Source organism: Pipra filicauda, unplaced genomic scaffold (assembly GCF_003945595.2).
Source record: "Pipra filicauda isolate LSUMZ 115617 unplaced genomic scaffold, ASM394559v2 scaffold379_size694699_pilon, whole genome shotgun sequence".
NCBI lineage: Eukaryota > Metazoa > Chordata > Aves > Passeriformes > Pipridae > Pipra > Pipra filicauda.
The window spans coordinates 164461-190585 of NW_024104508.1; the positions used below are offsets into that span (position 1 = coordinate 164461).

Below are 26125 nucleotides of genomic sequence, written 5' to 3' on the forward strand. Positions count from 1 at the left end.
ATAGCACCTACAAAGCACTTGAATTTAGAGTAGAGGAAGCCACTGAAGGCCTATCGGGAACAGTGATTTGCTCCGATATTCCTTTTATCCACAGCTTTTGAAAGGAACATGGATCTTGTGTTTTTATTTTAGCAAAGACAAAGCTTTGTGGAAATCACACTTCTGAATTAATTCTGTTTTTCTCAGCTGCTTTTATCAGTATCCTTTCCACTGAACATTTTGGACAAATATTTCAATTTGTAATCTCATCTTTTCTGTGTACCACGCCATGCTCCTCCCAGGCTCACCAATCTTGTTATCTTAATGGATGACAGATAGAGTATCACTCTGACCATGCCACATTAGGCATCCTCATTTACCGAGTGCAAGGAAAAAATGCTGAGTATAAATTATTCAGAAATCTATTGTATCAGCGTGTGTTCTCTGAGCATCCACCAGTGGCAGAGCAGACAGATTATTTTTCACTTTTAATTGTGTTGATATCTTATCTGCCCCACTGAAAGCAGAGAGTGATATGTGAAACCATACGTATGTATCAAGCAGCAAATAAACACCGTTTCCTACATCTATTGCTTAGAAGTAAATAATCTATTTAGTCAATCTAACTTCAACACAGTGCTGAAAAAAACACCTCATCCCACTCACCACTTTTGTAGCATTTGCCTGTAAGTGCACCAAACTTTGAGAGCTCAGTACAGGACACGTATATAGACACAGATGCCTATAGAGAATATTAACTATTTCAGTAATATTTTGAATGCTATTATGCCACTGGCTATCTGAATACAAAAGACCTCATCAAGGATGAGCCCTCAAGATAAGGTAAAGTGTTTAAGCTTATGAAGTCTTATGGATTTGTTAGCATGAATTGCTAGCCTTACATATCTCATGGGGAATCTATACAACTCCCTCTCCTTCACTGTCCAGTTGATTTTGGCAAGGCAGATGATTTAGAGCCCAAGTTATGCACATTGCATGAAGAGATGGATCATTTGATCTCAACAATGTCTTAAAAATATTTTGCCAGCACAGGGCATGCCAAATCTTATTTGCAGGCGTAGTGGGCTTACAAGCTGAAAACTTGCACCGCAAGCCAGGGACAAAGTAATCAGCAGAGAAGGGCTATTGCAAGCTCAATCTGTTTGAACAGCCTGCTCAGTTCATCTGGTTCAGCTTTGATTACCCCCAAATACAGGCAGCCAGCTATGACTCCTGCAGATTTAGAGGCCATTCTTTGGTAAATTTGCAAAATAAGCTTCTGAGTGAAGCCTACGGCTACTTTATCATAAAAGAAACAAAGGGGCAGGAAGGACTTTTCTATGGTACAGTTTATCAGCCATTTATAAACTCTGGCTGAGCTCTGAAAGGAAAGACAAATACCAGTAATACCAATACCAACCGAAAAGAAAATCCAGCCTACCACATACTCGAAACCTTTGCCATTAACTTTATTCTGAAATAGGGGCTGGACAAATATGTACCTTTTTTTACACAAGAAATCTGTGATGCATAGCCTCTTTTCAGTCTTTCTATTTTAATCATTCAAGCTATCCTCAATCCTTGCTAATCCTGTAAAATGTATTTAGACAAGGTAAAGACCCCATTCCTACTCTCTCTAGAGCATCAACAGACATTTAAGGTATCTCTCAGTGATGGCATCTGCACAAAACTACTTTCTTCTGTGACTTGGGAACTGCCCAGGTACCTTCACGAACTGAATGTGGTTTGCAGTACTTTTATTAACTGGTAGCAGGAGTCAAGGAACAAAAAAAACATTCCTCACAAAGTCCTGGTAGGACCAGCAGTCATTAGGGCAGAGACACACAGCTTTTAGTTGTTAATCAGGAATATTTGCTCTGAAAGGCCACGCTAACATGCAAACTCACAAGTGGAGTTGCACAGAAAAGCTTACGAAGGACATAAAATCCAGCATACACTGTTCAGGGATACCATACAGGCAAAACAAACTGCAAAACGGCTGCAGCCCACAAGTAATGAAAGCTACCAAAGCAGCTATCTAAAAGGAAGCTCAAAATGAACTTATTCCCAGTTGCACAGCACTTTTCCAGGATGTCTGCACTGTCTATCACACTTTGGAAGTCACGGCTTACAGAATAAACAAATTAATTGTCTGACATTTTGGCTGGAAACCACCCCTGGCACAAAATGGAAGCAGCTACAACAATAAGTAAAGGAAGGCTCACTGCCAGAAAGCAGGGAAATTGTGCTGATGATGTACGTCAGGGCGGGATAGGCAGATCTTTGCAAAAACAAATGAATAAATGCTGTTAAATGCCAATAGCCTGTAGAGAGCACCTAGAGATGCCAGCCAGGCAGCAGAGGAGGAGCTGGGCTCCAGCCCACCCTGGGTAGGGCTCTGGATTTATCTGTCACTGCTCATATTTCCAGCAGAAACTCTCTGCTTGCCATCCACATTTCTGCTCATCTAGTCATTTATTCTGCACATGGAGAGCAGCCATAAGATTCCATGGCCAAAGAAACCCAAATTTGCTATTGAAACCAGTGTGGCAGTGATCTTTATTCTTTTTAATTGACAGAATTCAAAACACTTTATAAAAATAAGCAGCTTGCATACAGAAATACAGACCTGTGGACCTAAGAGCAACCCACTATGGGGTCAAAAAGGTTTATTATCTTTTCATTATTGTTATACAAATGGAAAAGTTTGAAATGTTTCAGGGTTTTCTCATTTCTTAAAGAGAGAAAAGGGCCCAAGGGACGTGGATAGTCAAATAAGGCAGATGTCACTCCTCTCTAAGCTACCACAATGGGGATGTTCTTCTGCAACTGCAAAAAATTCTCCAGCAAAGACAGGGCAGGCCATGCTTGATAAATCCTAATAGTTTCTAAGGTGAAAAAGGTCTTGCAGGCTTCAGAGGGCAAGAAAAAAAATTCTGATGACAGAGCTTGAAAAAAGTTATTCATGGGGCTACTAATGCTGATTAGCTATTAGTCACTACTGAGGCTGGAAACAAACACCACTTTTTATGAAGCCCCATGCCAACATATCTTCTGATTCCACAAACCTTGGTCTAACGTCAAAATCATGCCCCAAACCAACCATTGATTTTCTTTTTTTTCCAGGGAGTTTGAAACACTTCTGCTGGCCAGCTGGCAGAAAGGCAGCTAACAACAAAACAGGGGAGATGTGATCCATCGGCTACAAATCTGCAGCAACCAGATTCTTCCGGCGAGGGTACCACGGCATCCCTACAACTACACACGGATTTTTCCACAATTTCGATTTTCACTGAACTCCTGACCTTTTTAGCAAACATGTCAAAGTCTCCAGACAGAACAGTCATCACCTTGAAACAATATGTGAGGGGAAAGAACGGCTGAGATTTTCTGCTTCTCCACTTCAGTGATTTAAACAGAGAGGAAGGCACTGGTATGTGCTTCCATCTGCTTTCTTCAAATTAAAAAAAAAAAAAGGAGATGGAATGTATATAATTAAAAAGTTACAGTTAACTTCCTTTCAGTCATGTCTGTAGGATGATTTTTGGCCTGCTAGGGAACTCCAGATGGAAAGAGTAATGAACACAATTTAATACAAATAACAGGAGATCAAAGAAGCACTTTTCTGAGTTGCAGCACACTGAGTTATTTCACACAGTTTAATGGAGAACTCGGGAATGAATTATTGCATTTTGCTGTTGTCTATATTTTTGTTTATGCAAATCAATTACCTTTAACCTAATTTGTGAAGGACCAGACCTATAACCCAATAAAACCATAAAATGTCACTAGGATGGTCGTACAACTGGCTAGCACTTATCCAAAAGGCTATATGTTGTTAACTGCTCATCGGTTTTTTCCTCTCTTCCCCTCCAGTGCCTCAGGATTTATACCACCAATTAAGACAATAATGAGTGCCCCAGGTTGACCTCCCAGGAGCAAGAATTAATTAAGTGCAGTATTTCTTCGTAAAGAATGACACTTTTCCAAACCATTTATGTAGCTGCCCTCCTGCATGGAATCACAATATCACGGAAGACTTTCCAGATTGTTATCCCTCAACTGTATGACTGATTTTGGTTTACACTTATAATTCGTGTCTTTGTTTTTATCCGTTGGGTTTTCGGGCAGTGGAAGCAGGGCAACCATTTTCCAAAGACAATGTCACAATTTTACTAGGACATATGCGGGATTTTTTTGCACAGAACTACAACAGAAAGACAGCAAACAAAAGCTACTCTAACCAAAGTAGTGGACCTCCTAGTAAAAACAAACAAAAAATCCCCACCAAGCTATGCCCGTGCAGTGACATGCAGATTCCTGCAGCAGGCAGGACAAGGAAAAGACTCATGTTAGCTACGCAATTACCATGCTGCAATTACTTGTAGCAGTCCCTCAAATTAACGTCTCCTTTTAGCTGCTGGCAGAGATGGAAACACGCAAAGAGGAAAGGGCAAGCTCAAACACAAACCTACATGGGAGAAAGAAGGTGTGTGCATGCTCCACGGAAATTCCCCTCACAGGCAGGCTTTGTATCCTCCTCCTCTTCCCCTCCCAGCCTTCCTCACAAAGGCTTGCAGAGTTCCCGCACAAACTTGGCTCCAGGGTTATTTATCCAAAAAGGCACAGGGACTTTATTTAACTGCCAGGCAATACAAAAATCCCTGCATTTCTGCACCATCTGAAATTTATAGAGGCGTTAGTTTCTAACCCGCTATCAGCAACTGAATGTTTACAGCTCAGCTGAAATAATAACGCAAACTATGCCACAAATATTTATGCATGCCTACAAGCTGGCTGAAGTGCAATTCCCCTCGCACTAGCAGAGAGATCCGCACAGTTTGTCTGCACAGCCAGCTGTTCCCTGCTCCCTCCCCAGCTGATCCGGAGCCAACGAAGCTCCCCAGCCTGAGCCTGGTTGGCTGGGTGGGTGACTGTGGGTGCTGGGCCAGTGCCCACCTGCCAGGTTGGCAAAGAGATGGCTCTGGCCATGCCACAGCACAGCTCCCTCTGGTCTTCAACACCCAGCATGTTTCTATTCTCTTTTTGCTGACCTGGGAGGAGTTTTAAAACCTGCCTGATCCACGGCAAGCAAGGAAGTTTCTGAGGAGGAATGAAGTGCCATACGAAAACAATGCAGAAAGCAACCTAAAAATACTCAGAAGAAATAACATGGACATAAACATGCCAAAATAAACCAGATATCTTGAGCATTATGCTTCCTGGTACAGTTTTCAGGCATCTATCTGAATGACTCATCAACACAAGTTCATTATCTCCCCATAATCTTTTTTTTGCTCTTAGTTTTGACAGTTGACATCTAAACAAATATGTTGTACCAGACCTCTTGAAATCTGGCAAGTAATATCTTGTACTTGCTACTTTATGCTACACTCTCATTCCCCTGCATTCGGCAACAAAGAAACTTTGCTAATACAGAACTATCCACTAAAACCCTGCAAAGCATAGAGTTTGGCGAAACTTGGATGCCTGGAGACTAGAAAACAGAGTTCAAGTAAACACCCAGAAATATGCAAGTCTGGCTCTCTAGTACTGGCAGTAGTCAAGGAAAATTACCTTTCCACACTGCAGCTGAAACTCATTACCGAAGGCGACAGCAGAGAGATGAGTTGGAGCTGGACCAGCTTGGAAAACCCACCATTTTTAAGTGAGATGGTGGCCACACCACTCTGCCCAGTTTCTGTGCAAAATACCCACAGTCAAAATGGTCTCAAAAACATGAGAAAGCAGGCTGAGAAAGGTGGATGAAATGCAGTCTGTGCCAGTGCAAGGGATTAGCAACTGCAGAAACAGAGCCAGAGAAATCAACTGACTAGTTCCTCCAAGCAATAAGGACTCTTACGGTAACACTAATTGAAGAGATGTATCTTGTTGCAAACACCAACACAAATCACACTGAGATGCTGAAAAAGCATCACAGCTTTCAGGACAAATGCAGGACTGCATCCACCTTGCCCAGTGTTGGCCACCGCTGATCATTCAGCCAAGCTGTAGGGAAGCAAGGGAGAGTCTAGGACTGGGCAGCTTCGACCAGGAGAAAACATGACCTTTCAGAGATGAGTGAATGAACTGGAGCTGATTAATCTAACACAGGAAAATCTTAGCAAGATGTTTTCCTGTTTTCTCCCTCCCCTGCCAGACTTCAGTCAATGGCCAGATTCAAGCACAGAGCTCATATAATCACATGATGATCAACCTTTCAGTTTACAAAAATCACATGGACGTAGGGTAAGATGAAAGGTCTTCTTAGTTAGATCACCCATTTGGCTCCTGGGTGCTGTGCTTGCGTCTATCCTGTTCACTTAACACTCTCTTTTCTTTCCTTTCAAAAAAATGCCTAGTTTTCACTTTTGTGTCTGTACACGTAATAGTCACTGGGCATCACTATGGATGAATGTGGACTGGGTAAGACCCTTTGCAGCAGCATCTGAGAAATGCCTTGATCCTCTGATCAAAAAAAAAAGGTAAAAAAGTGGTAGTGCTTATTAATTTAAAAAATGACGAGTTGCAGAGCTCTCTCTTAAATGGTTTGCTTATATCTTCCTAAATCTGGAGTGCTGCCATTCTTTTGGACCAGCAGAAAGCATGTGAAGATGACAGTGTGCACTGAAGCAAGGACCTAATAAGTTACAAATATATTTAGCACAGATGTACAGGGCTCCAAAGTAAGGCAAGCACTCTAGAGGCAGGGAAGACCTCTCCTCTGTTTGGAAGATTCATCTGGAGAGCAGCCAGCCAGGCCACTCGTGGGAGGAGTGAACAGTAGTCCATTGGAGTAGCTGCACCACGGCTATAAATCTCTGCTTTCCCTGTTAAGCGCCTGGGAGGAGGGAGAGGGAACCAGCCACAGCTGACAGTAATGGGTCCCATTAAATTGTCACTTTTAAAGAGACTCTAAAACGAGAACAAACTTGCTTCGTAAGCTTTTGATCAGTTTCCCTGACACCAGGCAATGGCAGACCCTGCTCACGTGCAGTGGCTGGGGGCTGCTGGCTCTCCCCTCCAGCACTAAGTTTAAAATAGTGAAATCACTGACTGCAATTACAGCTAGCCAAATCTACATTTTTTGGCACTACTTGTAACTGCATCTCACCTTGTAATTTACGTATCCGTTATTCTGGACAGGGGAGCCAGAAACAATATACCTTTTCCCCCTAAAATGTAGGTATTATGATCCAGTTTTTATTGCATAGTAACTTTTCCCACTAAAATATATTAAATGAGAAATTTTAAGCATGACCACATGAAATCATAAGGGACTTTATACACAAAAATGTCTTTCTACCTCTCATCTGTCTTCTGAATTGAGTTGTGGAAATTGTGGGGACTCCTATATATTACCAAAAGGAAGACTAATTTATGAATAGGGACCTTGAATATTCGGCAAACCAGCTGCAGCAGCATACCAGTTAAACAGCTTCTATGCCAACATACCAAAACTACCAATTACAGAATTGGATGCATGGCTTCTTTAACACTACAAGTTTTCCTAACTGGAGTGCTGAGGTGCACAGGTGTCACACCTAGAGACGTCTCCTGTATATGGAAGTCAATACTAACTCTGATTTAACACTGCTCTGAAACAATCAGAATATTATAAAACAGAAATAAGGACACAACATGTATGTCATTTACATGATTCTCAAGAAACAAGGCATTTCATACTTAAAGACTATAGCAAAATCCAGATACAAAGAGGGAAAGATAGGCACACGGCTATAATCTCAACCTTGGGAGTTTCTGGTCTTTGGAATGGTTACTCAAGACTGAGAGAGTCTGTTTTGTTTTACAGAGTGAAGGAAAAAAAGAATGTACATAATAAAATTGGAGCAAGAATCTCTAAATCTGACTCCACTGGAAATACTGAATCTTGGAAAATTACATCCAGTTGTCTTTCCTCCTACAGCACAGACGAAGAGTAGCTCTGCAAATCAGAACAGCCCTGGGATTCATGCTGCAAATTCAATTGCCCTCCATTTCCAGAAGAATCTAAAGCAAATACCCCTTTAGGAAATTTCCTCAAAGGAACACTTCCTTTGGGATTAGAAAGAACCTCTGTTTCCATTATCAGGTCAGTCAGTAAGTGCAGATGGCAATGGAAGGCCACTTTCCAAGGCCAAAGTATTTCTGCAAATTGGGAAACTGACCGTTTATGAACCAGGTGATGGTTTACAATAGCCAGAAATTATAGATAGGTGTATCTTTCAAAATAAATTCAAAATATGTAGCAAACAAAGAGCATTTGAATATCTACTTAACATATAAGTGAAGAGAATTAAAAAATGGTTAATTCTGTTTTGTACCATTATGAAACCCCTTAATTTTGGATCTTCTCTAAGATGTGCCAATCAGCAAATCTTTAAATACTTGCTAAGAAAAACACAAACTACAATTTAAAAATATGCTTAAAGCAAGCAGAGCACTGACCCCAACCATCTCACCAGCATCAGTCACACTCAGCTAGAACCACATCTGGCAAAATATTCTACTCTTCTTTCTTCCAGGGAAAACAGTGCACTTTCTTTAGGGGTCCAACAAGCTACCCTAAATCTAAATTCAACAAATCAATTGCTTGTATATCCTCCTCTATCAATTTCTCATCAACCACTTTCTTTTTTAAAAGTTCCACAGTTAAAAAATGAAAGCCAGTTCATTGTAATTTTACACATCTGTAATTGCTGTTCAGTACACATAAATATGGTCCAGTATAAAAAAAATAGGTAGGCTAGTACTGTTAACAGAAAATCCAAGAGTATTTAATTTCTGAGATGTTTACTCAGATATCCCTATTTCCTTATCTGCTAAATTACCTCTGCAGACAGTACTTTTAAAGACCATATTATAAAATGTTGCATTAAACATGGTGGAAAGCTGCATTTTTTTACTACACTTGTACAACTTTCTGGGTGTGCTCAGGACGGCTTGTACTACACATCTATAATCAAAGGCCATATGTGGTCCTTAAAATAATGAAGAGGTATGAAATAGATTGACAACATGAGAACAAAATAAATGGGGTTTCCCTTTATCCATACTTAAGAAGAAAACTGAAAACGTAAAACCCATTAGAACCTACTTACAGGAAAATAAAAACACACTCCACATCCACTGCATGCCAACCAGGGGACTACTCAGCAGGCAAGTGTACCAGCCTGAATCACAGCCCACCTGCTTCTGGCATCTCTGGTCAGTACAACATGACATGAGTTGCAGAGACAGCACTTTCACACGTGCATATAATTTACTTAATTCTGTTGAAGCTGTTGTAAGCCACCCCCACATTATGATCAGGTGTGAGCCTCAGCTCTCTCATTCATCTGCCAATAGGCCACGACAACTATGGGCAGGTGAAAGTTGGATAGAAATGTGACAAACACACCTACAATGACTCTTCATTATTTACCTTTGTGTGAGAAACCATGATTCAACTCCAATAACGACAGGTACATACACATGTAAATTTGAAGTTTCTTCCTTTTATGGTATGTATTCTCAGGTAGAGGAAGGCGTAGACACTGCCAGAAGAGTAAGACTCAACAATTTTATTTTACTACTAATAATGAAAAACCTGTAGTTGTTATGGAATGGTTAGTGGCCAAAGATCCTGAAAAGATAAGCAAGGTTAGCAGGCTACATTTATATTAGGAAATGCTCTTGGGAACAGTCACAGGCACTATGGCTTGCTGATGTACCATGGGAAAATCCACATCTACCTTAGTTAACTCCTTTGGCCCCTGAAATGGGATGGCTGCATCCAAACTGTAGAGGAGGTGGTTGCTTGCAGGAGGAACACTAGTTGGTACAGCCAGAAACCTTCCAGGTACGTGGCACAACAAAGCTACGCCCGAAAACACACCAGAGTGTAAGAGTCTGACACTGCTGTTCTTTTTTGAGAAAGTCTTCACTGACAGTATTGGGAATTTTACAAAACAAAGGAGTGCAAGATTTAAGACAAACAATTATATGTCATATTTGACAGTTCATGGAAAATAAGAGAGTAGTTTCCAGCTCCTGTTTCCGCAGGCCCTTAGCCTTTGTGCTCACAAATAACTGTATCGGCATGGTTAGCGGGGTTAAAAAGCTAATTTGGGACAAGCTCTGTGCTTCTATAGTACCCACATCGCTGCCAGAAAAAAAATTACAGTAATTAGTAAAAAACAACTACTCTCATAGCTTAAGACAAACCCCTGGCCTATGACCAGGCAAGAGGCAGGATGAGAGGAAGATTAGCTGTGGATGTATGTGCTATACCCCCATACGGACACTGCTGCTCTTAACCCACAACCTGAGCCCAAAGCACTGGAAAGCAAATATGGCAGTCAAACGTACAACATAATTTACATTTTTGTTATCTATCATGGTTGGCAAGTAATTTTTTTTTCATTCATGGCATTTACACAACACAGAAAGAGATTTTAATAAACTTGGTAAGCTAAAATTTTTGTTCCTGATCCCATCTATTTCGTCATGCTTGATTGCTTTCAGCAAGCTTCCAGTAAATTTATGCTTCCCCATCTTCAAAATTTTGAAACAAATTCAAGATCTGTCAAAAGTTTATCTTCCAAACAAATAATAAAAAAAAAATTAAGAACTTACTGAAACAGATACCAGCTTTTCACAAGGCACCTGGCGTTCCCTGGGTTTGTTATTTGAAAAACTAAAATTTCAAAGATGGCATTAAAACAATCAGGTGTCCTCCGCTAGCATAAATATATAAAAATTCCAGGTTTTCAGTACTACATTTAAAGCACTTGCAACTCATTTAGTGTCTTTCTGTATACTGCACTGCTTTCTGCAAATGAATGACTCGTTATGTTGCTGTGCTGTGAAGTGCTTACAGTTTAAGATCAGATGATACTAATAGTATGCAGAAATGTATCTCAAAATACATTTTTCACCTTCTAAAAAAAGTATTGTTGATTTAACTGAAACTGGGAGCAATTTTCTGTGATTCAAGGAATTTTTCATAGCTGTGCATGGATGACAGCGTACATCTCTACTGCTGGCACTGTCACTAATACAGCTTAAATGGAGACGAATACAGCTTGATCATTCAAGCTGATCTGTATTTTTCTTTGAACCAACAGAAGCTTTTACAATTGCATTGCTGCAAACAATATTACTTCTTTCCCTGATACAAATCATACTGTTGCACCTATTTTAAAGCTTACATTTCTTACTTTCTCTTTCAGTTGTAGGTGATTAAAACGTGCCAGGAAAACAAAGCTGAACAAATGCATGGAATGTTAGTTAGCTGGTTTTATGAAGTGTTTTTTTTTTTTTTTTTTTTTTTTTTTACTGCTAAGTAGCTGAGAAAATTCTGTGTCTGGATTCTTAATTCCCAGTAAAGGGGCATAAATACAGGCTTAAATATAATTATATTATAGCTAGAAGCTAACATGTGCAAGAGTGGTGTTATCAAAAAGAACTGCTGCTTAAGATCCCTCCACAATCCCAAAACTGCCTAAGAAAATGCAAATCTGTTCTCACATGATGTAAGAGATGTTATTAAAAGGAAAAAGGCATCTGTCCCAAAGGACACTGTTCCATAAAGGGAACTTTGCTATGACAATCCATAAAATATTTTAGGTCTCTCAGCAACATTGCTCGCAGACCAAAGCATAATATCACAGAATCATAATATCATTTAGGTTGGAAATAATATCCTTGTCATCAAACTTCAAACAAATAAACAAAATGAAAGCCAGTTCCTCTCTCTCTGTCAGTAGCATTTTGTAAATCAGTTGTTGACCAGCGCTGACCAGGAATTCATGGCCTGCAACAGGGAAAGCCCAACTCTCTCAGTGTCCAAAAGGACATAACCATGGGGGACATCATCTCAGAGAATATTAACACAGCTGTGCTTGGGCACCTAACCCAAAGGCTCATGGGGACGGGCTGCTCTGGAGGGTGACCCAGAGCAGATCTGGTTTAGATGCTCTGAATCAGCCATCAGAGGAGCTTCTCTCTCTCCACAGATTGAGAAACTCCAGACTTCAAAGTTAGGCAACTAATTTTGGGCCTCAAGCTGAGTGGTGGGACTGCCTGACACTGCATCTGTAAGCAAGTAAGTTAAACCTATAACAAAATGACAGTTTTTGTCCCAAGCTTAACACCCATGTGGATCAGCAAATTTGGACAAAGCAAAAATTGTTGTCATTTTCTCTCTTTTCTTCTCCTATGTGTATCTTAGCTTTTCTGAGGAGTCAGTCCCACAAAATTACAGACCTAAATTTCACAGTTTATATCAATGCCCTTTTTTCCATAATGCTTAAAGTCTTTGCAACAGAGAAATTATATATTTGAGTCAGGAAGATGTCAAACAAATAAACATATTTCCATAGCTGAAAAGCTTTGAAAATATATTAAATGTGGCTACCCTTTTAATTTAATGATCCTACATTAGATGCGATCTTATATGAAAACTCTGATGGAAGGAAAGCTATTCTTATTTTATGATAAAAGCCAACCTGGGATCACTCAGTATTGAAGTAGATTTATCTACATTTTTGTCTGTTACCATCAATAACAGACAGAGAGGCATCTTCATCATTTAGACAAAACTGCTGGACCGTAAACCCACCCTCTTATATGCTGCGCTGTCTTCTCCAATGAAACTGCTTTAGGCATCTTTGCTGCCCACCAAATTCAAGCCAGTAATCCAGGCAGGACTGTCAGCAAAGGAATGCTGTCTTTTAAATGCCCAGAACAAGAGACAAGGCTTTCAGAGACAGCTGAAGCTGCCAGAACACCAGCTTCTCCTCCTCACCCACACAATCATGGCATTGTGTAGGGAATCCAGCCCACTACTCTCAGTCTCCCTTTCTGCAAACCCGGCTACACGAGTCAAGTCAGGACCAAAGAGCTGAGTTTTTGGTGACAACCAGCCCTATAACCACTTGTACCAGCTGGATAAATCCAAACTGCTCATTTTCTACGGAATTTGTTTGCATGCTATCTAGCAACACCCAGAGACTGGCAAAAAAAAAAAAAAGATCTCAGAAGCCTGTAACTGAGGTCATGAAACACACAAGTAGATTCCAAAACCCACCTCTGAAATGCCACACAGTTTACAAAATGGAAAAGTTGTAAATAAGCTGAATGTTGTCAATGTACTGTTTTACACATAAAAAGATGGACTGGCTCTGAAATTTTTCTTACAAAATACAAATACACTGTGAAGATCAGTTTGGTTTTGAAACTCTAATATGTACACAAAGCCAACGACAGGCTATGAAGAACATACACTTTTGCAGTGTAACATCCAGAAATAAACACAAAGCCACACTTTTTAGAATTTATTTAAACCAGTTTAAAACTTCTATTGTGGTTCATAAGTGCCTATTGTGAAATACTCCACCCTCTAAAAACCTTACATGATTAGTATGTCAACACAAGCCACAGAACAGTCTAGTATGGCACAGTACTGAAGACTGTTAATTAATAAGACAGCAGAATCACTGAAGTACTTGGCAATGGAGGTTGTTCACAGGTACCTGAAAATATAAGGTCCAAGGATGACAGCGTGTGGGAAAGAGGAAGGGAGGACAGAAGAAAGGACCAATCTAATCCCATGTGAGAAGACCACAGCAAGAGTTTGACAATGAAGGCAGTCAAAGCCAGATTTTCAGATTTTGGAGGAAAAATGACAACAGGTCATGTAAATTAGAATACTGCAGATCAGAAATTATGTCATCATGACATGATGTCTGAAAGAACTCCATGCCATGACATTACAGTTGGTCATGTCACAAAAAGAGGACGGAAAGTTCTGTCTTTGTGAACTCTGTGTCCAAGGTAACAGTGAGGTGAGCAAGATAACATATCAGGGAAAGACAGAAGGAGAGAAGTCAGAGATAGGGATGCTTTGGAAGTCATCCATGGGTTGGTGACAGTTGAGGGAAGACAAATTTTACAGAGCAGAGTTTCCCAAATTGAACGTCACAAGGTCACAGTCACCATCCACAGCTCTCCAAGGGCTCCTGGCTGGATTAAGAATACACCTGTTATGACCAGAATATTGCCATGATATCCCCCATTCTTCTACCATAAAACAGGTCAGTAACTGATGCTTTTTGAGACAGAAAACCAAAGAACTGAACCTCAGGGAACAGCATCAGAAATGGATAAAAAGCCAATTAAGTAAGAGACACTGAATAATCAGTAAGCAGGATGAGAATCTAAAGAGTCTCAAAAGCCAGGAAAAAGAAATCCCAATGAATCAAAGGCAGTCATCAACCCAAAACCTGGAGGACAGAAAACTGTCCCTTGCACTAGATGAAGACTGCTAATGATCAGTGTGGCAGCAGCTTCACCAGAGCTCAAAGGAGAAAGGCAAAGGAGAAGGAAACAGAGATGGAACTAGAAGAAAACCAAGGGAAAGCCAACAGAGAAAACAAAAGAACAGAGCCCTAATTAGATAAATATGATATGAGCAGAGTTTTCCATTTGTGCTTCCCTTGAGAAAGAAGACTGCCAGGAGTTCGAAGCGAAAGGTAAATGAGTCAGAAAAGACTTGAGAAAAGGACCTCAAAACAGAGGGACGTGCAAATGCAGGAGGAAAAATGAGTGAATTTAAGGTTTAATATCACAGAACAGAGACTGCAAATCACGTGAAGAAAGAAACAGGGAAAATAGGAATGAAGAAGGAGAAAATTGCTACAAGGTCAGATGAAAAGAGAAAGAAAGGGATTAACTGATATTTTAGTCTAGCTTCTTATGGAATGAGGTTTGTCCAACCCGGCCATAAGTGAGGCTCCCTCTCCCCATCCCCACAGCTTCTGAACACACTGGTCAGCTTCAGTAAAACTCCAAATCTTGAAGAAAATAGAGCTCTTTGAAATTCCATGGAGATGTGTCTTCAGGGTAAAGGGGAATTAAATTTGAGTTTCCTAACTACACAAAAGGTTGTAATACAAATTCTTCCTTATTATTACTCCCCCGGTTCATCAGAGAATCAGCATGAAACTGCAGCTCCATACCGAGCAGAGCCTTCAGTGAAAGACAGACTCTCTAATAAACTTGGGTTAAACAACTGAAAGGCAGAGATCCATAGGAGACAAGGCTTCCCCAGCACTAGTGCTAAATGCTCAGTGCTTACTGAAACTTGTAAAGCAACTGGTTAAATTTTTGTATGAAGGTTGCAGAGAAAGAGATGCACGAAGAACTGGCACCAGGAACACAGGGTAAAAAGCAGATCAAGAACAGGCAGGAGCCTAGATGGTTAGAAATCGGAAGTACAAGGTAGCAATTTTCTTATCATACAAGACCAAGAACTGACAGTGTGAAAGCAAGTGCAGAGTAAAGATGAAGTAAAAGAAAAATAAACTAAACAGTCAAAAAGAGCTCAAAAGAAAAAGGGTAACATTCTTCAGAGAAAGAGTAGAAACTGGCAACACATAGGTTTCTGAGGTGGTGTCTGGTGTTGCAATCACATACTGCTGTCTGCTGACATCCAGCTCACTACTTCTGTTGACCTGAAAGCTCAGACAACTTTGAGCAACAAATGTAGCACTTAACTGTCCACCAAAGGGACCACTGGTTGATTCAGCAGTCTCATCATGTTCTTGCCAGTTTCTGGCACTCGCTAAGGAAATTGATTCAATCTGTGGAAGAGATTCCATAAAATCCTAGTCCAACCTGCTGAAGAGCTAGCATCAACAAACCCAAATATTATCAGTCTGCGGCAGCCAAGTTACTGCTTTGGAATCCTGTTATTTCTCACAGACTGACAGGTTTTGTATGTAACTAATGTTTTTTTCTTCTTCTTCTTTTAGCAGCCAGCTATCATTAAATGCTGAATTACACCATCTTGCAAATTAGCAAATAAGTGAAGATGATTTTTTTGTTGTTGTTGAGTAATGGCCAACACATTACAAGATGGATTTCTTCATGTGTTTTGACAAGTGTGATCTTGCTTTAATTATTTATGAAAATGCTTTGCAGTATGCCAATACAGGTCTTACAGTATATTTTTGCATATTTTTCAAAAATAATGAACTCTTAGGAACACGTGACCTTTCTGCCATGGTCTGCAATTACACCTCTGCTTAGAGGTAACGTGGGTGAGCAAATGACACCACCATTTGCGTGTTAGCATCTAAGTATGATGAGATTTCCTATTTAATGAAACCAGTTACAGCATATTCTTATCATAGATCTTCCTAAATGTTGATAGTTTTGTGGCATCTAAAAGAAAAAAATACAGATATGATACCCAAGGCAAACCTCAATACCAGAAAGAGATTCTAAAACTGAGGTGAAATTAAATAGTTACTTTCACTAATTCAGTATCTACGGTTATAAAATAAGGGGGGGGACCAGATTCCAATCTTTTAATTTTTTGTCTAATGACACAAACCCAGGACTATTATATTTTATGTCACTACAAGAGCCCAGTAGCATGGAAGAAGTTGAATGCTCAAAGCATAAAGTAAAAAAGGCTACCTTCACACTATCTGAAAAATATTATAACATTTCATAAAAATAAACCAAATTTGTTAATTTAGTCTAATAACTTTATATGGATATAGCACCTATCATATTTTCAGCATGCGTTAGTATCTTCACTGTACTAAACACTACACAACTATTTTAAGCTGAAGGATGAAAATCATAGGTCTTTAATTGTTAAAAAAGAACATCGCAGTGGGGTACTCTAACAAAGTTAACTATGAGAGCATCTGCCCTATGATATCTTTTCTTTAGCATTTTTCACACTACCTTCTTCCTCACATGCGTTCTGTTCACTGTGTGCACGCCTCTAACTATTGCCATACAAGCATTGTTTATCTGACATTGCTTCTCTGATGCCTGACATTGTCTACTTTTGAACTGTGTATTTTATTACCACATCCTATGGACAGTCAATTCATGCTCTGACAACCACAGCACTGAGAAGCAGCTAGCAGATGTGCCAGCAATGTAGGCTGACAGATTAAATTTTGCAAATACCAACCTCCTAATCCTTAAATTCCCAATTTGATTTGAGATTAGTTAGATAGTTAGAGACTACACCAAAAAATTCCAGAGGATCAGATCCCGTTCCCAAATTCCAACCCCTGGATACAGAGAGGTAGCAGCAAACAGAAAAGGCTGAGAGCAGCCAAAGGTCGTGTGAGATCTCGGGGAATACCTGACCTACAGATGGACAGTGAAGAGTCTCAAAGGGTTTTCAGTTTATTCTTTGATTATGTCTACATCTATGATCACATTCTCATGCTAGTCAACACTTAAGGAAGTCCCTGAAAGACATAATTTGGAAGAAGTTATGAAGGGAAATATTTCCAGGAATGATGGTAATTTATTTGGCTTCACTCATGAATAAGAATTAATTCCCAAAAGAAACTGTACAGCTGTCTTTGGAGACAATCAAGTCACACCACGCTGCATTGCTTTATCCCTTTCTAAGACGAAATGAAGGAAAGGGAGATGATGGCACTCACCTTACATCCCTCACAAGCACTGACACCATAGTGATATCCGGATGACTTGTCTTGACAGACAAAACAGGGCTTGTAAACACGAGGGGGTGGAAGTGGTGAAGGAGGGCTCGGAACAAGTTCCTCAGAACTGGTGCTCTGAGTTTCAACTGCTACAAAAGAAAAAAAATATAATAATTGAATGATTTATTAATGAAGTTTGAATAAATTATTACATAAAACTATATTACAAGTATGAAACTGGCCCATATCTTTCTTTGCATAATAAACATTTATCTGTCTTTCCTAGAAACATTTAAGGGGAACTAAGTAAGGCAAGTAATAACAGGACTACATCGCATAGCTTCAAAGTATATTTTAAAGTACCCAATAATTTAGATATATGGCTTCAATCTCTTACTAGGTTCCAAAAATGGACAACTTTGGGCTCACCTTCTGGTTTTAGCCTATTGAATTGCATGGGATCCACGTGCGCATGCTCGATATCAGCCTTCAAAGGGAAACTGTAGCATGTACCCTTTTAATCAGTACCTAATCTTGGGAGAGCTCTTGTGTCTCCTGCCTTTTTCTACAAAAGGTAACACTTCCAATCTGCAATTCTGATATAGCAGGATAGCAGCAAGTATCAGGACATACGTAAAGAGTAAGTGTGAGACCTGAAGTGAAAATTACCTGAACAACTTGTCTTTTTTTTTTTTTTTTTTTTTAAATCTGTAAAAAAGTAGCACAACCCAGTAACACTTCCTTACCTACCTTAGGACCTGTAACATCAGGAAACCTCGCTGAGAAAAAGTAACTTATATATTATGACTCCACATCCTTTTATTGCCTTAATATTTCTAGATGGTCATTTGTTTGAGCCTATTGAAAAGCCAGTTACCCCTTTCAGGGGAAGGACGTGAAAGCTCTGCGATGCAAGCTAAGACATGTGAACTACATCGTTCCAAAACATCTGCATTAGTTTTCTGTGATCTGCTGTCAGCGTTCCTCACATTTATTGTGGATGTGCAATACATTTTCATGTTTCACCTAGCCGTCTGCTGCTTCTCAGATAAATCCCTCTAACGTTCAACAAATATACAGGAATGACAGGATCTGTGAACTCAGATCTATCCAGAAATATTAGGCACTATCAGCAGAGCTAAATCTCAAAAGTACTAACGGCAGACCCTAAAGAATATTACTCAATGGAAAAATCTCAGACAAGATTTACTGTACATGATATTTTTCAGATTACAAAGATGATACATTTGTATTAAAGTCATGATTCATTGTCAACTCGTGCTACAGAATTCACACAGGGCATCACAGAGCACGATGCAACCTCTGCTCACTTGTGTGAGGAGGACTCCATTTTTCCGTGGGTTAAGCTAGTATCAACCTCAAGGACGGACATTTCTTGAAAAGAAAATAAATGCTAAAGTGAAGTAGTAAAGGGTCTGATCCTAAGCAAAGGAATATCTTTCCATTGGGACCAATTTATTTATATAACAAATAGGAGGTTGTGCAAAAAACAGAAAAGTAAAATAACATGTCTCCACAAATTGTGCCATTAAGACAACATCCAGAACTATACTCATCTTTTTCAGTATTAAATAAACTGAACTTGGCAGACCAAAAGTCTACAGGTTCCTACTGCACCAAGAAAACTTTAATGAAGTTTTTTCTTAATGAAAACTCAGATGAGAATGATCATTTCTTTTCAACAGTATTTTTTGGTATTTGAGATAGAGAGTGGTCTGTTATTGATCTCTGCACAGCCCCCCTGCTTGAATCGATAATCTCTTAGTACTTCTAAATTAAAGTTAGATTCATCAAATGTCCTTGAGAAGCCTCAAACATTCCTCGCCTTATTCCATACTCGTACATGAATTATGGTGGCTTCCAATGAGTCTATGGAATGACAAAATTTTAGCTTTAAAACTCTAATACCAGCAGACAACGTGTTTCGTATTAGCTCATTCAACTCTCCCAGTCCATCTAAAAGGCAGTTTTTAGGCTCCTCATGGGAAAACAAGGTTGTATCATTCAATAAAACAACTGCACTCCTGCAATCCTTCTGTGATTTCAGTTTGGGGAAAGCAGTCTTTGAGGAATAAGACTGATACACTTCTGCTTTATTCATAATTTCATACTAAACAAGCACCAGCGTCCAATAGTAGTGTTCAAACCACGAACAATATGTACTTCAGAGAGGTCTGTCAAGCAATGTCGAAACACCAGGAGCTTGCGATACCCAGAAGAGATTAAGCAACTCAGTTCATAAATACACAACATAGTCAGCAAGTGAGGATTTCAAGATAAAGCTGGAGAATATTTTTCAGGACAATTTGAAATTGTATACAACAACAAAAGAGCCAATGGAAATCAGAAGATCCTCCGTAGAACACCTTTCTCTCTCTCTCTCTCCATATATATTTTTGCACCACTAAAAGGGACCTAATCTACTAAATATAATACTTGCATCAGCTGAACAACCATCTAGAGAGACTGGTTGGGTTTTGGGTTGGGTTGGGGTTTTTTTTTTTGGTTGGTTGGTTGGTTTGGTGTGGTTTCTTTGGTAAGAGAACATAGTTTGGTCACATTCACTTTTGATCAAAGGCAAGATGTACAGTTTTCTGGAGAAGGTTTGAACCCAGGATACACATATTCAGCCCTTACCTCAGCTGATTTACTATTCTTTCTTGGATTTAGCTTTTTTAACTCTTTATTTGAAAATGTATGTCCTGCCAGTGTGGAAGTGCAAAAGTCTGGTGCAGGCACCTGGAGCAATTCATGCTCAGCAGGTAAAAAGTGTTATTTTTGTAACATGTTGGCAGCTAGTGAGTGCATAAAAGCAGAAGCGCTTTCTTCTATGCCTGTCTGCACATGCAAGGTGGAAAAAAGGAAAGGATGGGGGGCCAAGAGTTGACATTTACCGAAAAGGCATTTTTAAAGCAGTCTTATAGTTTTAGGAGGAATTTGGGGGGGGAGGAATAGAAAAGAAGCAACTTCTTTCCATGTCCTCCTGTCTTGTCCTGTGGGATGTGACACTTCAGGGTCCCTACTCACCTGAGAAAACCGAGCCTCAGTGCTGTCACCCAACACCTGAATGCAGCTTAAGCACACAGGGACTCTCAAACAATCGGTCACTTCACAATTCTTAAGATGTCTGAAATATTTCTAAAGGTTAGATAAAGTAGCAGATAAGATCTTTAAAAGCACAGCGTGCTTTGTGAGAGCTAATTTACTGCCAGCTAAACCGTGTTGACAGATGGAGAAGGTATTTTACTTTGAGACCAGCTAGAAGCAGGCAGGCACTATGAAATGCCTCGTGTTCTGAACTTAGATTATTAAGCTTGCATGTTAATGCACACTTTGGACAGTTGAGTTTTAAAAGAATAAGAAGTTGTAAAGCAAATGGCATTTCCTGGATAGCCTCAAGGGAATTTTGAATACTGAGCTCAGGGTCCCTGGTGGGAAGCAGCAATTTCAGCTAATTAGGGTGAATAGCAAAGTGTTGCATTTGGTCAAAACATTCTGTTAACCCCCATTTTTGTTGGCACCAACAAGAGTCTGGATTTTTTGCCTTTTTTTTTTTTTTGTGAATTCACTGCAGGAGTGCAAGGCACACAGCTCACATACATTAGGCAGAAAGTCAAAGGAAACGCCAAAGTTCAACTAAAGTACAAGTAATTAGAACCAGATTCTCTGCTGCTTGTATGTGTGCATTTGATTGTAGAAGTTATTTATAAGCCTCCAAACATTTGAAAAAATAACTATATACTGTAGATCATTTAATTTTTATGTCTCGTCTGGAAAAAAAAGTCTGCTTTTAATCATCTTCCAGGAAAGAGCCAGGAACTGGGAAAGTGGGTCTCAATTGTTTCAATACAAATTTCTTTCTTTCATGTGCCACATAAAACTATACTATAAAATTAAATCCAAAATATCATTGACTTCGCTCCCCCCTCCAATTTTTTTTTAATAAAAAACTTCTTTGAATTTGTCATGCTTAAATAGTTTGCATTGTTATGAGGGTTTGGGTTTTTTTAAACTCTTGTTTGGAAGACAGACAAGGGGAGAAGAAAAAAAAAAGAGTGAGAGAGAAAGAAAACATTATCGTGGAGACTTGCCAGCCTTGACTTAGTAACCTGGCCATGACCCTCCAGCGAGTGTGTGTTTGACCCGGTCACACATGACTCTAGCTGCGTACTGTTGCTGGGTTATAAGTCCCAGATATTTTTACCATATATACAACAGGTGGGAATCATAGGCAACAGAAAGAGGAAAACAAAATCTTCCCTTGTGGGAAGACTTCCATTTTCTCCCTTGCAAAGAAAACAGCACAAAGCAAAGAAAGTTGTGCTACTATTTCACGTACTGGCGCTTGCTGCGCTGGAGCGCTGTTTTACCCGGGGGTGGATGCGTGGAGATGGAGTGGGCTGAGGGCAGGAGGACAGAGGAAAAGGCTCAGAGGAAGCCACATGCAAACGTTAATCAATGCAGAATGAATTACCACAGTCAAAAATCTTTCCTTACAGAGCTGGATATGCACTGAGGTTCAGGAAGAAACGCTTTTTATTATAAGCAAACATGACACACCTAGATTAAAACATACAATAACTTCAGATTGAGATGTTATTATCAGGATTTTCAGAAGTACTTAGGAAAGTTTGTTTTCCACATTTGAAGGTTTTATTATTTGCATCTTGGTAGCTGCCTTAAAGCTATAATGTTAAATATATTCTATTATAGTTCTTAGTTACAATATTTCCAGCATTAATTTTAATCAAGTCATAGTTCATCTCTACAAGACTGTCCTTAAAAAAGGGTGGTATTTGGGATGAAAGCCAAAAAAACCCTCTAAGTCATCAGGTTTGCACTCGGTCTGAAAAGAAGCATTACGCTTTCAACAGGGACATCAGAAGATGAGGCTCCATGACCTTGTTTCTTCTTGAGGGTGCCCAATTCAAAATGATCCTTTTCTGTTATTTTAAAAGCTAAAAGAGTATCCCACAGATTTTCACTATGTGCTTCTCAGGATTCCTACAGTATGATTAAAATAACAACAAAACTAGCAAGAGGTAGAGGTTATGGAGCTCAGAAGCCCAATCTGCACGGACTGGATTAATGGGCAAAACTGCACACAAGGTCACCTAAAAGGAGCCTCAGACTCAGGTCACTTTAAGGGCCATGCCGAGGGCACAGGCTGCTGCTGCCAACAGCTATCTCAGACAAGGTGCAAGTCCTGATAGGCGCAGCTGAGTTGGCAGGAGTTTTCTAAAGCTGAAGGACTTTTGCTGTTACAACTCCTGTCAGTTAAAGAGCGACATGGACAGCTGGCTTCTGTCCCGAAGCATTTGGGAGAAGAGGGGTGCTGCTGAACTCTGCCCTTTGCCTCATGAGTACAAGAAGCAGTTAAGCACACTCTCTGCTCTGATATCCTCACGCTAATGAAGTTCCAAGTACAAATTTGGCCATTGCTACACTGCAGGCAGACATACCATCAGGACAGTATTTTCTTCCCCCGCTCTCTTGCATCTCATGTATTAAGACAGTACACTATTTTGGGCAGGGCCTCAGAATATGCTGTACAGTAACCAGCACTGCAGGACCTTCCAGTGCTGCTCCAATGCAAATAATGGTAATGATCATGATCCTGCCAAGTCAAAAGATATTTGAAAGAATGAACCTTGAAAGGCCTCCACAGCCTTGAGGGGAGCCATTACTTGCAAAGCAGGTCCTTGGAGCACCTTCATTTTAACTATTTTAGCATTTCAGTGTTAAAACACAGACTAACTTTAAAGTATGATTTTAAAAAAAAAGCAGGCTTCTTCGTATTCAGCAAATGCCTTGCTGTGCACACCAAGCTGTATTTGCCAACTGGAATGGCAGAAGTGTGTACACTCATCTGCTGCATCTTCCCTGGCTTAAAACTGGGAGAGAGCAAGCTGCATCATACTTCTTCATGCCTTTCACCAACAACATTGCCAAGTTTCAACTGCAAATCTGTAATGTTAACCAGCAGAGTCATGTAACATAAGTCAACAGAGTCAGTGGATACTGATCTTGGCCACACGACAGGAGTACAGCCCTTTGAAACCTGTATTTATATCAGGTGATTAGGGCCAAGAAATAAAGTTTTGCATCCTACTACCAGTATAGCAGAGCTATCCAGATTTTTTGCTGTAAATCAGAAGACAAGAGCATCTATCTTTTGGTTATTCTCCTGTTCTACTCTCATAACACAACTTCTGTTCCTTAGCAGCTAACGTCTTCATTTGTAGCACAGATTTTATTATTTGCAGAAATGTCCTCTCTCAGTTGCCCAGTGAAGAGTGGGGATTCTTTTGTAACATACTTTTCTGTTATGACACATTCTGGCCTCCTTATTAACCCACTTGTTAAGCATGCAAATTCAGTCACCTGACTTTACACTGACATTTAACAAAGCACTCCAGGAGCCCCATCTGCCAGCATATCTTCCTGCGTGACATTCTTGCACAGGTCACAGACCCTCGAGTGACTCTCCCCAGGCCCTGCTGTCCCCACCATGCAGCACAGCCAGCACCGCTTCCAGTTCTGCCATATTTAGCAGCATGAAAGATACTGCCCTCTTCTACCTATCTGATCTACAAGCACGGTCCCTGTCATTCCAATATGTGAATAACCCATGAGCATTCATATTTCTACCTTTGTAACACCTAAGTGAGATAAGGGAAGAGCTATTCTTCTTCCTTTACAGACAGGAAACAGAAGCACTGACAGTGAAAGAGTTTTATTTGCTTGGGTCTTAAATTTGTAGAGAAATGCAAGTAGTACCAGCTGGGATTTTCAACAGAACACAGCACTAAGTGGTATCTTCAAATTTAGCCTTATGTGTCTTGCCCCACGTACACATCGGATGCATAACAAAGCTGGGAACTCTGTTAAGTCTGTTCTCAGTCCCTCCATTGTGGGGACTCTGATGCGCCCCCAAGTCTGCATGTGCACCCCACTCACCTGCCCACTGTGAGGCAGGACAGGCCTGGGTGCCTCCTGCCCCCAAGAGGGCTGCTAGTAGGGAACTCAGGAGAGATGATGAAACCCCTGCCTTCATTTTCTGACCTCCATGGCCAGCAGAGAATCAACTTTCTGTAAGACTACACCACCATATACACAACTACACAGGAATGTCTTGGCAGATAACAGACTTGCCAAAGAGGAATCCTGAATCCTCTCCCGAAGGCAACTCAGCAGCACCCGTGCACATGGACACTGTACCACACAGGCATAAGCAACACCAGAAACTGCCACAAAAACCTCTACTCTTGACTATACTGTTTGAGCCCCATATACCTCCAAGATATAAGTCTGAATCTAGCAGACTAGTCTTACATATTGAGCACACGTGACCTGGAAACCACCAATATACACAATCATGTATTTCTGAATGAAAACACCCTTAAAAACCTTCTTCTGAAGCTGCTGCATCTCTTTGTTGTGTCCCACAGGTATTCTGGGAGGAACCATCACTGCAACCACTTTTGGTGCTTCTCCCAGTAAAGCCAGGACTTTTGGCACCTACATACTGTACACACATATTTATTACAGCTAGTAGTAAAGGACAACGAGGAGGCTGCAGCTGCTCTGTAGGTTTGCAGTGCCTGGTTCTCAAGCAGCTCCACTAAACCCTGGGGTAGTATGTATAACTAATATCACCTTTTCAAAGAAAATGGTACTGACTTTCAGGCTGGTGTTTGTTTTTTTTTTTTTGCTTTTTACAGTTATATCACCAAAGCTGTTCAACATTTGGGTTTATGTGTTCATGTAGCCAGAGAGATGCATTTACACCTGAGCAAACGTGGAAAGCAGAAAGCTTGTCAGGATTAATTATATCAGGGCCAAGAACTGCGTCTGGTTATACCTGTGTTACTCTCAAGACAGCGAGACTTAATGACGCGCTGGTAACTGAGAACAGGAGCGTCTTTCGCTAAATAAATGGCCAGGCACAGACCATGAGCGAGCCAGGGTGAAAGTAAGAGTAGAGACAGGATGGCCGCGGGGTTTGGCAGGCAGAGTTTACAGGGCAGCAGCTCATCACTTTGTATTAAGCGCCTACCTTCAAAATGGAAAAGAAAACATGTTAAATGAAAAAAATAAATCGTATGGAAAACTGAAGAAAAACATCCGAAAGATGCTAGCTCTGTAGTTTTTTCAGGTCGGTGATTTTCTGCCTGTCCGCTACCATGCAAAACTGCATCAGTCTCAAGTGAAAATTCCGCATTACTGCAAAGCTGAAAAATAGGATCTTCTTTAAACAAAAATGCATAATTGTGCTATCATCTGCACGAAGTTAGATTTTCCTTTGAAAATTAACTTTTCTTACAATTCAGTCCCTGATTGCTTTACCTGTAAATTCCTATGGTCAGATTCTCGTGTGGAGTAAAGTACCATAGGCAAAGAAGAAACACAAATGCAGAGAGGATGAGAACTCTGGCCCTTTTTTTCTTTATTTATGAAAATGGAAGCCTATTTCTGTGGCCTATTGATACAAATGTGGTGTGACAAATTCAGCATTTTTTCCCTACAGGATCAAAAATTAGAAAAAAAGGCCCATTGTGAGGAACGAAACACTTAAAAATAAAAGGAGTCTGATTCTTTTCTCAGATATGTTTTATGGTGTTGCTATTCCACCAATTTCAATAAAGACTCTTGACTCG

The 26125-nt window shown here is 40.2% G+C and overlaps 1 protein-coding gene across 4 annotated transcripts in view; it reads right to left on the reverse strand.

Annotated features, from left to right (window-relative positions):
* Window positions 1–26125, reverse strand: part of RARB (retinoic acid receptor beta) — a 325063-nt gene that overhangs the window by 50604 nt on the left and 248334 nt on the right. For all 4 annotated transcript variants that reach the window (XM_039384807.1, XM_039384808.1, XM_027722018.2 and 1 more), the window contains one exon: window positions 17445–17593. In XM_039384807.1, the coding sequence (XP_039240741.1) occupies window positions 17445–17593 (149 nt within the window). The remainder of the gene's footprint in view (window positions 1–17444; window positions 17594–26125) is intronic.